The 14,602-nt window shown below is 41.3% G+C and overlaps 1 protein-coding gene across 3 annotated transcripts in view; it reads right to left on the bottom strand.

Annotated features, from left to right (window-relative positions):
- The window catches only part of EDC3 (enhancer of mRNA decapping 3), a 60,285-nt gene that overhangs the window by 16,979 nt on the left and 28,704 nt on the right, over window positions 1-14,602 (bottom strand). For all 3 annotated transcript variants that reach the window (XM_045449085.1, XM_045449084.1, XM_045449083.1), the window contains exon 4: window positions 5,390-5,725. In XM_045449085.1, the coding sequence (XP_045305041.1) occupies window positions 5,390-5,725 (336 nt within the window). The remainder of the gene's footprint in view (window positions 1-5,389; window positions 5,726-14,602) is intronic.

Here is a 14,602-nt window from a genome sequence, read left to right as displayed (position 1 = left end):
AATAACAAAACGAGGAGAACAGGGCAATCTCACAGATGTGCTATGAAAACTGTGACAAGCACGTGAAGTACTCAGAATGGTGCCCGTGACATAGTCATCATAAATACCCAATGAACTTTCAATACTATGACACTGATCACAATGATGTTGCTTCTCCTAAAACAGGTTCCCACCATCCCCTTTCTGCCGCCTCTAAACCTTGTATACGGTTCTATTATTTGTTTACACATTTAGTTACTCCTGAGGCCCCTGAGGTGGCAGAAAATGACTAATGACTTACCCAGAGGGTCTAGAACGGTGCCTGGCACGTGGTAGAAATTTTATAAACGTAGATGCTTTGAAATAACCTTACTGAGGCAGCCTTTGCAATTCTATTTGAAGTCAAATACTGACTAACGATCACAAGCTGGGCATTGTACTAGCTGCTTTCCCACATGATCTCATTTAATTGACAATTTTATCCCACTTTACAGAGAAGGAAATAGGCTCAGTAGCCCCTATTTGGCTCTATAACTCTGCTCTCTGACTCTACAGATGCCTCCTCACTGAAGCCTGCATTAACTCCCTGACCTCTCTCTCAGTGAGGTAACTCTACTGCTTGTCTTTTCTGAGCTGAGCCACAAAGCACTGCGGGCAGAAAAATCACAAAACCATGCAGACTTGGCCCACTGCAGACTTACGCAGTCTAACTACCACTAGACGCTCACAGCCATTCTTCCTGCCCCACGGGCTGGATGCCTTTCAACACTCCCGCCCACTCAACCCTTTTCTACCTGTTTCCAACCATCACACTCCTCTGTACCATTTCTCTCACAGCTCTTTCCTTCCACTCAGAGCCCCAAACCTCTGGTAATGAGTTATGTCCAGAGCTCAACCAGTCTTGCTGCTCTCGTCCCTCTGTCCTCCCACTGTACCCTGAATTCTATCATGAGACCAGTCTTCGTAGACTAAAAGTCTTCCTAAAAGAGATTTGAGATAATGTCATTTTCAGAACCCTTTAGCTGCTCTCTATGGTATAGGACAAGGACAGCATATGCACACAAGGCTCTGTGCTCCGGTCCAAAGTATTTTTAATTCCTGTTAGTCCCCCATGCAAACTCAGTGCCCTGGCCAAACCAGACAATGGCCAATCTCCCATGGCTCTTTCACACTATTCACCAGCACCTACCAGCCCACCCACGCATCTCCTCTTCCTCTCTGCCTAGTGAAGATTGCCCAGTGCTTCAAGGCTTCTGTCCTGCTCCCTTTGTGAAGCCGTCCCTCATCAGCCCAGCCTTCAGGACCTCTCCTGCTTCTCAATATCCAGTGCAATTAATGTCCACGCTCACAGGACTCTAGGCATATATGGTATCTTTCCATTTTCTGATACATTTTAATAACGAATGCAAGGTCTTAGAGTCACTTACACAAAATAAGCAGAGTATTCTGACCGAACGGTCGTAAATATTTCTTTTAGAGTATTATGAATGTTGAGCAAAGATTCTACTTCGAAGCCTTATCTCTCTCCTAACTAGTGTTCTTTGGGGACCGCTTACCACCGAACGCAGAGAGCGCACACGCATCTCACACTATTTATAGCCAAACTTAACACACAAGTATATGACTCCTGGATATCGTTATTTAGCAGGGTAAGTCCAAGTGGAGGAATATCTGACAATCTGTGACTATTGGAAACAGCACTATCACAGGACTCAAAAAGGCTTTCCAGAGAGAAAAGATTTGGGTTAAAGAGCTAAATTTAGTTGCTTCCTGAACGTGTTTTCCCAATCAACAGACCTTATAGAACACTGCCCCCATCACTCACACACACACACACACACACACACACAGTTGGCAGAGGATTGCCAAGAGGAGTGTAAGCAATGACAGCATAACGGCTTAGAAACAGTTGACACCACTTAGCATGCAGTCAGTGTGCTGGATACCAGCAGCAAGCTGTCAGAATCCCAAAACCCAAGCCATCACCAAATGGGTAGTAAACATGTGGTTGCTCTTTTGCTACCCTGGGGATTAGCAGAAAACAAGGTATTTGGGGTTCTAGGACACGAATGCTCAAAGGCTAGTTGGGGAGTCAGCCAAGTCACTCCCCACAGAGGCTGATCTAAGCTGGCCCATTCCTGAGGGAATACTAAAAAGAAACGACTGCAGTCTATTTTGCTATTACATGCCCTTCTCTTCTTATACTATATTCTTCTTCCTTTTTAACGTATCCACATTTGGAAGATAAAATGAAATATAACAGATAAGGTTTATAAGAGCCTTTATCTCTCTGGGCCTCAATGTCCTCATGTGTAAAATGAGAAAATCATACTAAGTGATCAAGTAACTTAACACTAACATTTGATGGTCTTAGGTTATTCCCCCACCTATTCCAGATAGTCTGCCTTATTCTAACTGTAACATTTGCATAGTAAACCCAAGTGGAAAAGTGCCCCCAGCCGTGCACTATCTGAATAACAGTAAAAACCTACTTTGAGGCTTGTCTCTTGTTCCTGAAGCAGAGTTGAAAACCACCTGCAGGAGAAGCTGCTCCGCAAGGCAACAGCTTGCTTGCTCTACTTCCAGCATAGACCCTGCTTGGCAAAAGGGCTTCATTTGCATTCCTGATCACTATTGATAACAAAGAGGAAAACCAGATGGCATGAAGCTGCAGGGCCTCTCCTCCTCTCACTGTCATGCCTCAGTCAGGTACAACTGGTCACTATACACAAGCCGCCATACCGGAGTTCTTGGCTGAGGACCAGCTCATGGGGTTTGTAGTATGTTTGTTAATGGCAATTCTGGAAAAGTTTCACGTAAGAGAGGGAACTTTTTACTTCGGTCATTAAATTAAACTAGGTGCAAAAATCAAGTTAGGGAGGTGGAATGTATAGTAGGAAAAAACTCCCACCCCTCCCCTTTGCCTACTCTAGCAATGTTTTCTCAGGTTCTTTTTAGATCTGAGAATCTTTCCTGAGTCTATCATTCCCTCCCTTTTAGCCACTTCATTCCAAGGCAGTCTATATCTCCCCAAGCTCAGGGATTTCAGGGAAATGACATACCGCATGGCCCAACCACCTCAGCTCAGAGAGCCACAAGCAGAGGCAGCTTATTTTACAAATGAGGGCAGTAAAAAAGGGGAGCCATAGGGGTAGATAAATAGCAGAATCTGTACTAATAGACCTGCTGGATGACAGCTGCCTTTGAAAAGTTTAAAATCTGGCAAATTAAGCCTGATTCTGAGCTAGGCTGTTTGCCTATGCATAGGTGGTAAAAATCAAAGGAGTTCAGCAAGTTACACTGTCAGTGCCACTTAGGGAAACTACCTTAGTAAAGAGGCATGCCCACCAGAATCTGCCAGTGACCGATGGAAAATAACTTGGTAATCTCTCTCAGCCTCAGAGTCGGCTTATTTTTTGTTTTCGCGTGGAAAGCACATGCAAATTTCTATACTCAGCAAACCAAATACATCAAAACCCTATTACTGTCTACAAAAAAGCCACACCACATCTGATTTTGCTCCAAATGTAATTAAGTCATCTCCATAATACTTCCTATAACTGCTACTACTGTTCTAGATTTATATTCCCTATATTCAAACCCTCAAACCAAAATGAATATTGTACTTAGTTCCGTCTCTACTTAATTAAAATGATTATGATTCCTCCTTTGTTCTTTAAGATCCTTCAGTAACAATGGTTTTCAAACTGTATTCCCAGAAGCCCAGATAATAATGTGGTTTGGGGTGGAAGGGACAGGGAGAGGGGTGAAGAAGACCACTTCTCCACAGCTGCATTTATCTGCCTCAAATGCCACGTTTGAAGAAAAGATCCTAATATTAAAAAAAAAAAAAAAAAAAAAGAGGAAATACAAACCAAAACCACACTGAGATATCACCTCACGCCAGAGTGGCTAAGATGAACAAATCAGGAGACTATAGATGCTGGAGAGGATGTGGAGAAACGGGAACCCTCTTGTCCTGTTGGTGGGAATGCAAACTGGTGCAGCCACTCTGGAAAACAGAGTGGAGGTTCCTCAAAAAATTAAAAATAGATCTACCCTATGACCCAGCAATAGCACTGCTAGGAATTTATCCAAGGGATACAGGAGTGCTGATGCATAGGGGCACTTGTACCCCAATGTTTATAGCAGCACTTTCAACAATAGCCAAATTATGGAAAGAGCCTAAATGTCCATCAACTGATGAATGGATAAAGAAGTTGTGGTTTATATACACAGTGGAATACTACTTGGCAATGGGAAAGCATGAAATATGGCCTTTTGTAGCAACGTGGATGGAACTGGAAAGTGTTTGCTAAGTGAAATAAGTCATACAGAGAAAGACAGATACCATATATTTTCACTCTTATGTGGATCTTGAGAAACTTAACAGAAGACCATGGGGGAGGGGAAGGGAAAAAAAGTTACAGAGAGGGAAGGAGGCAAACCATAAGAAACCTTTAAAAAAAAACTGAGAAGGGGGGGTGGGAGGGAGGGGAAAATGGGTGATGAACATTGAGGAGGGCACATGTTGGGATGAGCACTGGGTGTTGTATGGAAACCAATTTGACAATAAATTTCATATAAAAAAAAGAAACTTGGGGCACCTGGGTGGCTCAGTTGGATGAGCGTCTGACTTTAGCTCAGGTCATGATCTCAGTTTGTGAGTTCGAGCCCCACATCAGGCTCTGTGCTGACAGCTTGGAGCCTGGAGCCTGCTTGGGATTCTGTGTCTCCTTCTCTGCCCCTCCCTCGCTCATGCTCTCTCTCAAAATAGAATAAACATTTAAAGAAAAGAAAAAGAAAAAGGAACTTAAAAACCATTGAGGTAATAGACTAGACTACCCAATATAGTGACCTAGGTGACTATCCAGGCACTAGTTGGTTACATGAGAATTAGGACTAGCCAAACTTCCAGATGACCAGGGCTCTCAGGAGATAAGGACAGCATAGTAAACAAACGTAATTTATTAAAACCCTAATTTTAGCCAATGGTGTCAACCATCCATCTCCAACTGTTTTTTACCCCAACAAACAACTAGTGAATCAGAGTTGAACCTCTGGTAAAATGTAAAGGCAGTAATAGGCAAGCCAAAGTGAAAAGTCAAAGATCTGATTAGTTGGCTCCTATGCCTTTAGTTGTTAATCACAACACACTAAATAAAGAGCAGACCAGATCCTGTCAGATGTAGGATATAAATGGACATGAAATCAGCCCCCTACCCTATGCTGTGATAGGTAGGATGCTACATTAGCCACAATTCCCAAGAGACCATGATAATAAGCCAACCGCAAAGCCACTTTAGTTAATTCCTACTGCAAGCCTCTGATTCAGAATCTAGGTCATTGTGTTTCAGGCATAATGGAGAGGGAAGAGCAGCCGGTGGAAAGCGGACCTGGTGCAACTCACCAGTGCAGAACTCCTTGCTCACGTTGTGGGGCACAGTGATCCGCCGGTAGACAATGGGCTCCGACTCCAGGATGTTCTCATCGTGGCGGTACCGAGTAGGCCTTTCATTTGGGATGCCCCGGGAACGGGTACCAGTTCTCCTCTCATAGGTATCAATCTCTTCAAACACAGCTGCCTTGTCAAAAAGGGCCAGGTTCCCTTCAAAATCAAAATCTGTGTCTGGGATCTCCTCGATATCATCCCCAAAGCACTCGTCATCTTTATTCTTCATTTGGCCATTCTTTAATCCACTTTTCTTTGGAGTTGCCTGATTTGGGTGTCTGCTACTAGATGACCCTGGAGGGAAAAACAGGGACTAAGGTCAGTATGCCGACAGTAAGTGCTCAGTGGAAGTGGAAAATACATTAGTGCTTTATGGAGAATCAAAGTGAAGATTGTAAAGAAAGGTAAGCTATTCCTAGATCGTATTAAGTAGCACAAACTACCACAAATCTCCTGGAATAATAGATTTCATATATTACCTAAGTAATAATAAATATAAAATAAGTACAACTCCTGGAAATCCTAACCAGTTCTACCCTTCACAAGGAAACTGGTAATGACAGAGGCTTTTTTTTTTTTTTTTAACAACTGAATGTCAAAAAAGTGGAAGGGCGCAATCCCTATCAAAATAACACCAGCATTCTTCACAGAGCTAGAACAAACAATCCTAAAATTTGTATGGAACCAGAAAAGACCCCAAATAGCCAAAGCAATCTTGAAAAAGAAAAGCAAAGCTGGAGGCATCACAATCCCGGACTTCAAGCTATATTACAAAGCTGTACTCATCAAGACAGTATGGTACTGGCACAAGAACAGACACTCAGATCAATGGAACAGAATAGAGAACCCAGAAATGGACCCACAAACGTATGACCAACTAATCTTTGACAAAGCAGAAAGAATATCCAAAGGAATAAAGACAGTCTCCTCAGCAAATGGTGCTGGGAAAACTGGACAGCAACATGCAGAAAAATGAACCTGACCACTTTGGTACACCATACACAAAAATAAACTCAAAATGGATGAAAGACCTAAACGTAAGACAGGAAGCCATCAAAATCCTAGTAGCACTTGCAACAGATCCTAGAGGTTCCATCAAAATCCCAGAGGAGAAAGTAGGCAAAAACCTCTTTGACCTCAGCCACAGCAACTTCTTACTCAACATGTCTCCAGAGGCAAGGGAAACAAAAGCAAAAATGTACTACTGGGACCTCATCAAAATAAAAAGCTTCTGCACAGCAAATGAAATAAGCAGCAAAACTAAAAGGCAACCTACGGAATGGGAGAAGAGATTTGCAAACAGCGTATCAGATAAAGGGTTAGTATCCAAAATCTATAAAGAACTTACCAAACTCAACACCCAAAAAACAAATAATCCAGTGAAGAAATGGGCAGAAGACATGAATAGACACTTCTCCAAAGAAGACATCCACATGGCCAATCGACACATGAAAAAAATGCTCAACATTACTCATCAGGGAAATACAAATCAAAACCACAATGAGATACCACCTTACACCAGTCAGAATGGTTAACATTAACAACTCGGGCAACAACAGATGTTGGCAAGGATGTGGAGAAAAGAGGATCTCTTTTGCACTGCTGGTGGGAATGCAAACTGATGCAGCCACTCTGGAAAACAGTATGGAGGTTCCTCAAAAAATGAGAACTACAATATGACCCAGCAATTGCACTCACTACTAGGTATTTATCGAAGGGATACAAGTGTGCTATTTCGAAGAGGCACACGCACCCCAACATTTATAGCAGCACTATCAACGACAGCCAAAGTATGGAAAGAGCCCAAATGCTCATCGATGGATGAATGGATAAAGAAGATGTGGTGTACACACACACACACACACACACACACACACACACACACACACACGCATGCACGCACGCACAGGGGAGTATTACTCAGCAGTCAAAAAGAATGAAATCTTGCCATTTGCAACTACGTGGGTGGAACTAGAGCATATTTATTGCTAACCGAAATTAGAGAAAGATAAATATAGGACTTCACTCATATGAGGACTTTAAGATACAAAACAGATGAACATAAGGGAAGGGAGGCAAAGATAATATAAAAACAGGGAGGGAGACAAAACATAAAAGACTCTTAAATATAGAGAATAAACAGAGGTTTGGGGGAGGGGTTGAGGGGGGATGGGCTAAACGGGTAAGGGGCATTAAGGAATCTACTCCTGAAATCACTGTTACACTATATGCTAAGTTGGATGTAAATTAAAAAAATAAATTAATATCTGAAAAAAAAATAAATAAAAAATGAAAAGTGGAAGGGCAAGGGTACAGCAGTCTCTTCCCACAGGTCTGAGTGGTTTGACCCCAAATGTCCAGGAGTAAAGAGAGAAATACCCCCAGAGTAAAAGAAGATCAACTCCTCATAACCTGAACTTCACAAAAAAATACTACTCAACTGGCTCCGAATTCTATGCTTCCAAGCAAACAACCTTCTAATTTTTAATGTGGTCTTAGCCTAGAACCCAGGAGGAGGGAATCTCTGGTTTAGAGAGATTCCAGATCTTGAGCCAGATATACATCTATCACTGTAAGTTGGTATTTTGACTTATAAACCTGTTTTTAGATCTCTCTCTCTTTTTTAATGTTTGTTTATTTTTGAGAGAGAGAGAGAGAGAGAGCGCGCACGTGAGCAGGAGAGGGACAGAGAGGGACAGAATCCAAAGCAGGCTCCAGGTTCTGAACTGTCAGTCAGCACAGGGCCTGACTTGGGGCTCAAACTCACAAGCGTGAGATCACGCCCTGAGCCGAAGTTGGACACTTAACTGACTGAGCCACCCAGGCACCCCTAGATCTCTTAATGTGATCTCTTCTCAGAATTTAATACTTGTAGGGAAGCAATTTCTGAACCATCAACCGACAAGGATCATACTGACCTGATTCTACAGTGACCACACCAAGATGCACATCAACACCAGAACAGCAGACACTCTATTTGGCCACCACACATCAGTCAACTACTCTTCTAGCAGCCAAGACAGAAAATCCCACAGAATTCTCCAGACCATCCACTCCTAGAGAATCCTGAATTGAGTTTGTATTCTGACCATCCTGAAAGGGTGGACCAGGCTAATGGTATGCCAAACTGAACCTCCAATATGGTTTAAATAAATGTGATGTGCTTCCTTTTGAAAGATTGAGATCTTTAATTACTGAAAATACTTAAATAGAGGTTAGAATGATCACGAGCAAACTCCCTCACATACAGCATCCCAACTATACTGCTCTAACTTCTCACAGCAACTCCCTTCTACCCCATGGAGGAGCCAGGACACCTAGGCTCTAGCTGCAGTTCTCGTTAACATGTTACATAATCTCAATTTCCTTGTATGTAAAATGCTCACTGTTTTATCCCCAGCAGAGTTCCTAGCACACAGCAGGCAGTCAATAAATATTTGTTTAACAAATTAATCAACATTGGCAAGATCAATTGCAATAATTATTCTGAAAGATGTGTACTGTGCAAATATAACTCGTGTCCCCAAGTCTTCCTATTGCCAAATATTGGTATAGAAAAGGGCTGAGCTGGAAGATAAGATTTAGGCCTCTGAAAATAACTAAGCTTGGCCAAAATTATAAAGGAGAGGAAGATCTAGCTGAGCCACCATCAACAGCTTGGATTATAAAACAATGACAAGACTGTCAAAATGTGGGTTAAGTTCTAGTTCTAATAATCTGACAAAAACATTTAGTGAGAGCATGCTATGTGCCACAGCCAGGTAAATAACCAAGACATGCTACTCAAAAAGGAAGGAGGAGAGGGGTAGCTGGGTGGCTTAGTCAATTGAGCGTCCAACTCTGATTTCGGCTCAGGTCATGATCGCAGAGTTGTGGGATCAAGCCTTGTGTCAGGCTCTGTGCTGAGTGTGGAGCCTGCTTAAGATTCTCTCCCAGTCTGTCTGTCTGTCTCTCTCTCCCCCTCCATCTACCCCTCTCCTCTGCTTGCACTCTCTAAAATAAATAAATAAATTTTTAAAAATTTTAATAAAAAAATAAATTCTTAAATTAAAACTCTGGCAACAAGTTGCCATGAGACCTTTTCCCATGCAAAAACTGTAGGAAGTACAAATGTTCATTACTGGGGCAAGGGATTCTTGATTTCAGCTCAGGTCATGATCTCATGGTCGTGGAATCAAGCTCCTTCTGCTTAGGATTCTGTTTCTCTCTCCGCCCTTCCCCGCTTCGTGCTGTAACATAAATAAACTTTTTTTTTAAAGGAGGAGTGATATATAAACAAGCAACTAAAATACAACGTGGTAAGAATTATAACAGAAATTTATATAAAGTATCACAGAAATGTGGATGAAAAAAGCAGAGCTGGATTAGGAATGGGAGAGCAGGCATGAAAATACAAGGTCAGGGTAACACCCTCAGCAATAGAAGCAGGCAGGGGAAGAACTAGAAAAAAGTCCAGTATACAGGACTAATGTTCTGCCTCAATATAAATCAAAGCATACTATTAGAAAACAGGTCTCTGGCCCTGTGGTCTTGGCATACCCAGGAGTGTAAAGGATGATCCACTCTGATGAAGGGAAAAGATATTTCATACTCTATTTTTTCTTTTAACTAAAAAGAGTAAGAAATTAGGCTTTATGAATTTAATGTTCAGCTAGAAATTGGCACCCCTATGAGGTTTCACGCCAGCCAATCACTGCCAGTACTTGAGATGTTGGAAGAAAGAGTGATGTTCCATAACAGGACGTTTATCCGTGCAAATGGACTTGCATCAATTTTTTTATGGTAAAATGTACGTTAACATAAAATTTACCATTTTAACCACTTTTAAGTATACAGTTCAATGGCATTAAGTACATTCACACTGTTGTGCAACTATATACATTTTTAGCTACTAAAGCGTACTAAAATGAGTAAGTGGCTTAAAAAAGATTCCTATAAAGAAACTATGCATTAAAGATAATACTAATAATGCAATCATAAGTGAACAAAAGAGTGGCAGAGCTAACACCTCTCCGATTCCTCTCACAGGTCTTCTTTAGCTAGAATGAAATTTAAAAAAAATTGATCAGATCTAAGAAGATGGTCTCCCAAATTCAAAAAAGTATCAAGGTTATTCCAAACATGAATCCATATGGACTATCATTGATTAACCTCACCCTAAGTGTATATTCTACATCAGGAGTCTGCAAACTGTTTGGCGCTCACCAAATTCAGCCCACTGCTGTTTCTGCAAATATGTTTTCTTGGAACACAGTCACACTCATTTGTTTACATATTGTCTAAGCCCACTTCTGTGCTGCAAAAGCAACGTTAAGTATGTGAGACAGAGACTTCACGACCGGCAAAGCCTAAAATATTTAACATCTGACCCTGTACAGGAAAAGCAGGCCTCTCAGAGAGAGGTATTCTTTCCAGTTTTGCCTTTTTTTCAGCTACTACCTTTCCAGCGATGAAAAAAATTTTTAATTTCTTAATTAACTGAACCCAGGACCGGTTCTTTGAACCTCTGTTTTATTCGAAGTGTTCAGGGTGTCACTTATTAGTCTTTCAACTCCACACTCAGTCTCTGCGGTGTTGGGCTGGGACTCCACAACTGCATTTCTCCTCCTGTCAGGTCCCACTACCAGTAGTAGACATGTGAAGAGAGTGGAAGGAACAAGGAAGGAGGAGTGACACGGGACTGTCTCCTTCTTGTTCGCTTGCTGTTCACACCACCATTGCCCTGGCAGTCGGTTCCGGTCTCCCGTTTTCCTTTCCACCTCATGCAGACAGAACAAGCTTTGGTGCAGCTCCCTGGAACTAATGGCACCAGCTCTGAGAAGCCTCTTCTCTGAACTTCAAGTTTCTGATAACAGCAGCCTGTTCCCTGTTTCCCCTCCCTCAATGTCTCTTTTTGCTTTTTTGGTCTTCTAACACCTACTTAACCAATTATATTAAATTTCTTCTGAAATAACTAGTATGGTTACTATTTTCTTAAGTGGTATACCAAGATTTAAGAAAATGAGTGACTCACAGCTAATCACTCTGTTCTAACCAAGTATTGATGTTTAATAAGCAAAAAAGTTTTGAACCAGTAATAAAATATTCCTTTCAAAATATTTCATGTTTATTTCATCCCTTGTAAATTGTAAAGGTAAAGAACTTTCTGAATTACAGACACACAGATATACACAGAAATAGTGCTTACAGCTCCAACCCTAAAATCTCAGACATGGGCCAAGATTAAACACAGACCAGTATAGATGTTAAAGGGCCCATCTTCTCCCAGTGGGGATGAAAATCTTAATTGACTTGAGCTCAAAGTAGACAAATAGAACAGACTAACCAGATTTGCTGTTGTCTCTCACCCAACAGAAAGCAGGTATCTAGAAACATTAATCCCCTTAAACAGATCAAGTGGTCAAACCATAAAGCCAAACCCCTTATCACTGCTGCTACCAATGGGGAACAGCTTAGCTATAGACAAAGCAAAAACACAAAATTAGTAAGGTAAAATACTAAAGAAACAAAGTCAGCCAAGGTCCTATTGCTGCCCTGGATTCAGTCCTGGCAGCCAAGAGAAGATGCACCTGGGCTTCATCTCCTCAGAGGTACAACACTGATTTTTGTTTTTATAGCTTTACTGAGGTTTTATCAGTACACAAAAACCTGTACATACTTAATGTATACAATTTGATGAGTTTGGAATATGCAAAACACTTGTAATACCACGACCACAATCAAGGTAATAAATATCTCCACCTCCCCACCACCTCCAAAAGAGTCAATGACTCATAGTTATTCACTCTGTTGAAAAACCAAATATTAATTTTTCAATAAGCAAAACATTTTGAACCATTAAACCAAATTTAAACCAGTATTACTGTGAAAGTTTACTTCGTGTTTATCTAGTCCTTTTTAATTTGTTCCTCTGTTTCTCATATCTCATGTATATAGCATGTACGTATCGTAGAAAAAAAGCCAATCAATTGGTGAGCCCATCAGGAGTTGTGTCACAGAAATGTTTACTTTTACAAAAGGAAGTAAAAGAAACCTAATGAACTAATAACATCAATATTAGGAGTCAAATACTTCATGCTTATTTTAAGGCACTATTTAGGCCAAAGCACAATTTCCCTGAAGCTGAATATAGTTTATCTGAAAGAAAGGTCTCCAGGAGTCTCTTCATGTCAGCCAACTGTACCCTATAATCATACCACTGTTCACTGAACCCAAAACACATTTCACATTTCACCAGGACAGAATTTTGATCAGTATTTTTCTATATTCATTTTTAAAATATTCATTAAGCATCTGCTATCCATTAGGATCTGTGTTAAGTGCTGGAGAGTCAACGGTGAACAATATCAATATAGCCCTAGTCCTCACCTGAAGTTACTCTCACCCCCCTTTACTACCATTCCCAATCACTTCTGCAGACCCAACAGTCAAACTGCCTGTATCTTCCACCATGACACTTTCAATAGGCCCTTGCCACAGGTAAGCAATTTTAGAGTTTTTTGCCCTGTAAGCAGATTCTGTTGTTGCCTATCTAATGTCCAGATCTCTTCCTCAGAACAATACCCATTTTTGTTCAGATAGATACCATACCCTCCTCTCAGGGGAGGGAACAGGTAAATTTCTAAATCAATCATGGTGGTTCTCATGCCAACAACTGATTTAAGCATGGGCACGTGAAGAATACTGGTCAAGAAGACAGAATGGGGTGAAAGGTGGAGAGTAGATCTTACAGCAGTTTCTGATAACAAGGTTTCCTCATTCCTGAAGAACTTTTGATTCTCAATCAGGGGCACTATTATGCCCCAGTGGGACATTTGACAATGTCTGGAGGCATTTTTGGTTGTTACAAGTGGGGGTGGTTGGGAAATATTCCTGGCATCTAGAAGGTGGAGTCCAGGGATGCTGCTAAACGCTTGTCAACTTGCAGAACCTATGCAGCTGGCACCATCTTAGGCTTTGATATGCACATTATCTCAGCTGCCTTCAGACAACCCAATTAACCTTAGCATTCTACCAATGAGGAAACTAAGGATGTTCCAAACCGATATGTCTAAGTTAGGACTTGAACTCTGATCGGTCAGATTCCAAATTCCATGGTATTTGTGGAGACAAGAATAAGGAAACCATGTAACTCTGACAGACCTAGGCAAAGTGAAAAGAACTAGCAGAGGATCATGTCTAGAAAATGAGCATAGAAGGCAAAAGCAAAAAACCTATCAGTACAGCACAATGGTAAAAAAAGGAATTCAAAAGCAACAGGAAACAAGTATTCCTTTTTTAGAAGTAATTTTTGTTAATATATGTTCCTAATAGTGCATAAAATATACAGAAAATTGCAGATATTCACTTAACTTTTTTAAAGTTTATTCTGGGGTGGGGGGAGAGAGGGAGGGAGGGAGGGAACACTCAGGGGAGGGGCAGAGAGAGAGGGAGAGAGAGAGAATCCCAAGCAGCCTCTGCAATGTCAGCATGGGGGCCCGATGCAGGGCTCAAACTCATGAACCATGAGATCATGACCTGAGCTGAAGTTGGACGCTTAACTGACTAAGCCACCCAGGTGCCCCGAAAATTGCAGATATTCACTTAACATTTTGACATGTTCCCTTCTAGTCAAAAAATATGCATCCATCTTATAAAGTTTTGTACCTTGCTATCTTGCTTAGGAGCTTCTGTTTCATGAATGATTTCTCCAAATATCTTTTTATAAGATTTTTTTATAGGGGCTCCTGAGTGGCTCAGTCGGTGAAGCGTCCGACTTCAGCTCAGGTCATGATCTCATGGTTTGTGAGTTTGGGCTGACAGCTCAGAGCCTGAAGCCTGCTTCAGATTCTGTCTCCCCCTCTCTTTGCCACTCCCCCACTCACACGGTCTCTGTCTCTCAAAAATAAATAATAAAACATTAAAAAAAATTTTTTTGAAGATTTTTTATAGACTATACCCTATTGATGTATACCATGCCTACTGATGAACTTTTAAGCTATTTCTCATTTTTACTGTTACAGACTCAGCCCAAACACACCATCTTAATTACTCCAACTGAAAGATCACCCCCATCTGACCACCTGCAGCAGTGTGGGTACCGTTCATCTAGCACTTGCCCCATACTACCTACTTTGTTCTGCAGTTATCTGTGTTTTTACTCTAACTCAAGGACAATGTAAGCAAACAGAG

Source organism: Leopardus geoffroyi, chromosome B3 (assembly GCF_018350155.1).
Source record: "Leopardus geoffroyi isolate Oge1 chromosome B3, O.geoffroyi_Oge1_pat1.0, whole genome shotgun sequence".
Classification (NCBI taxonomy): Eukaryota; Metazoa; Chordata; class Mammalia; order Carnivora; family Felidae; genus Leopardus; species Leopardus geoffroyi.
The sequence above is the reverse complement of the archived record's forward strand: the minus strand, read 5'-3'. Positions and strand labels throughout refer to the sequence as shown.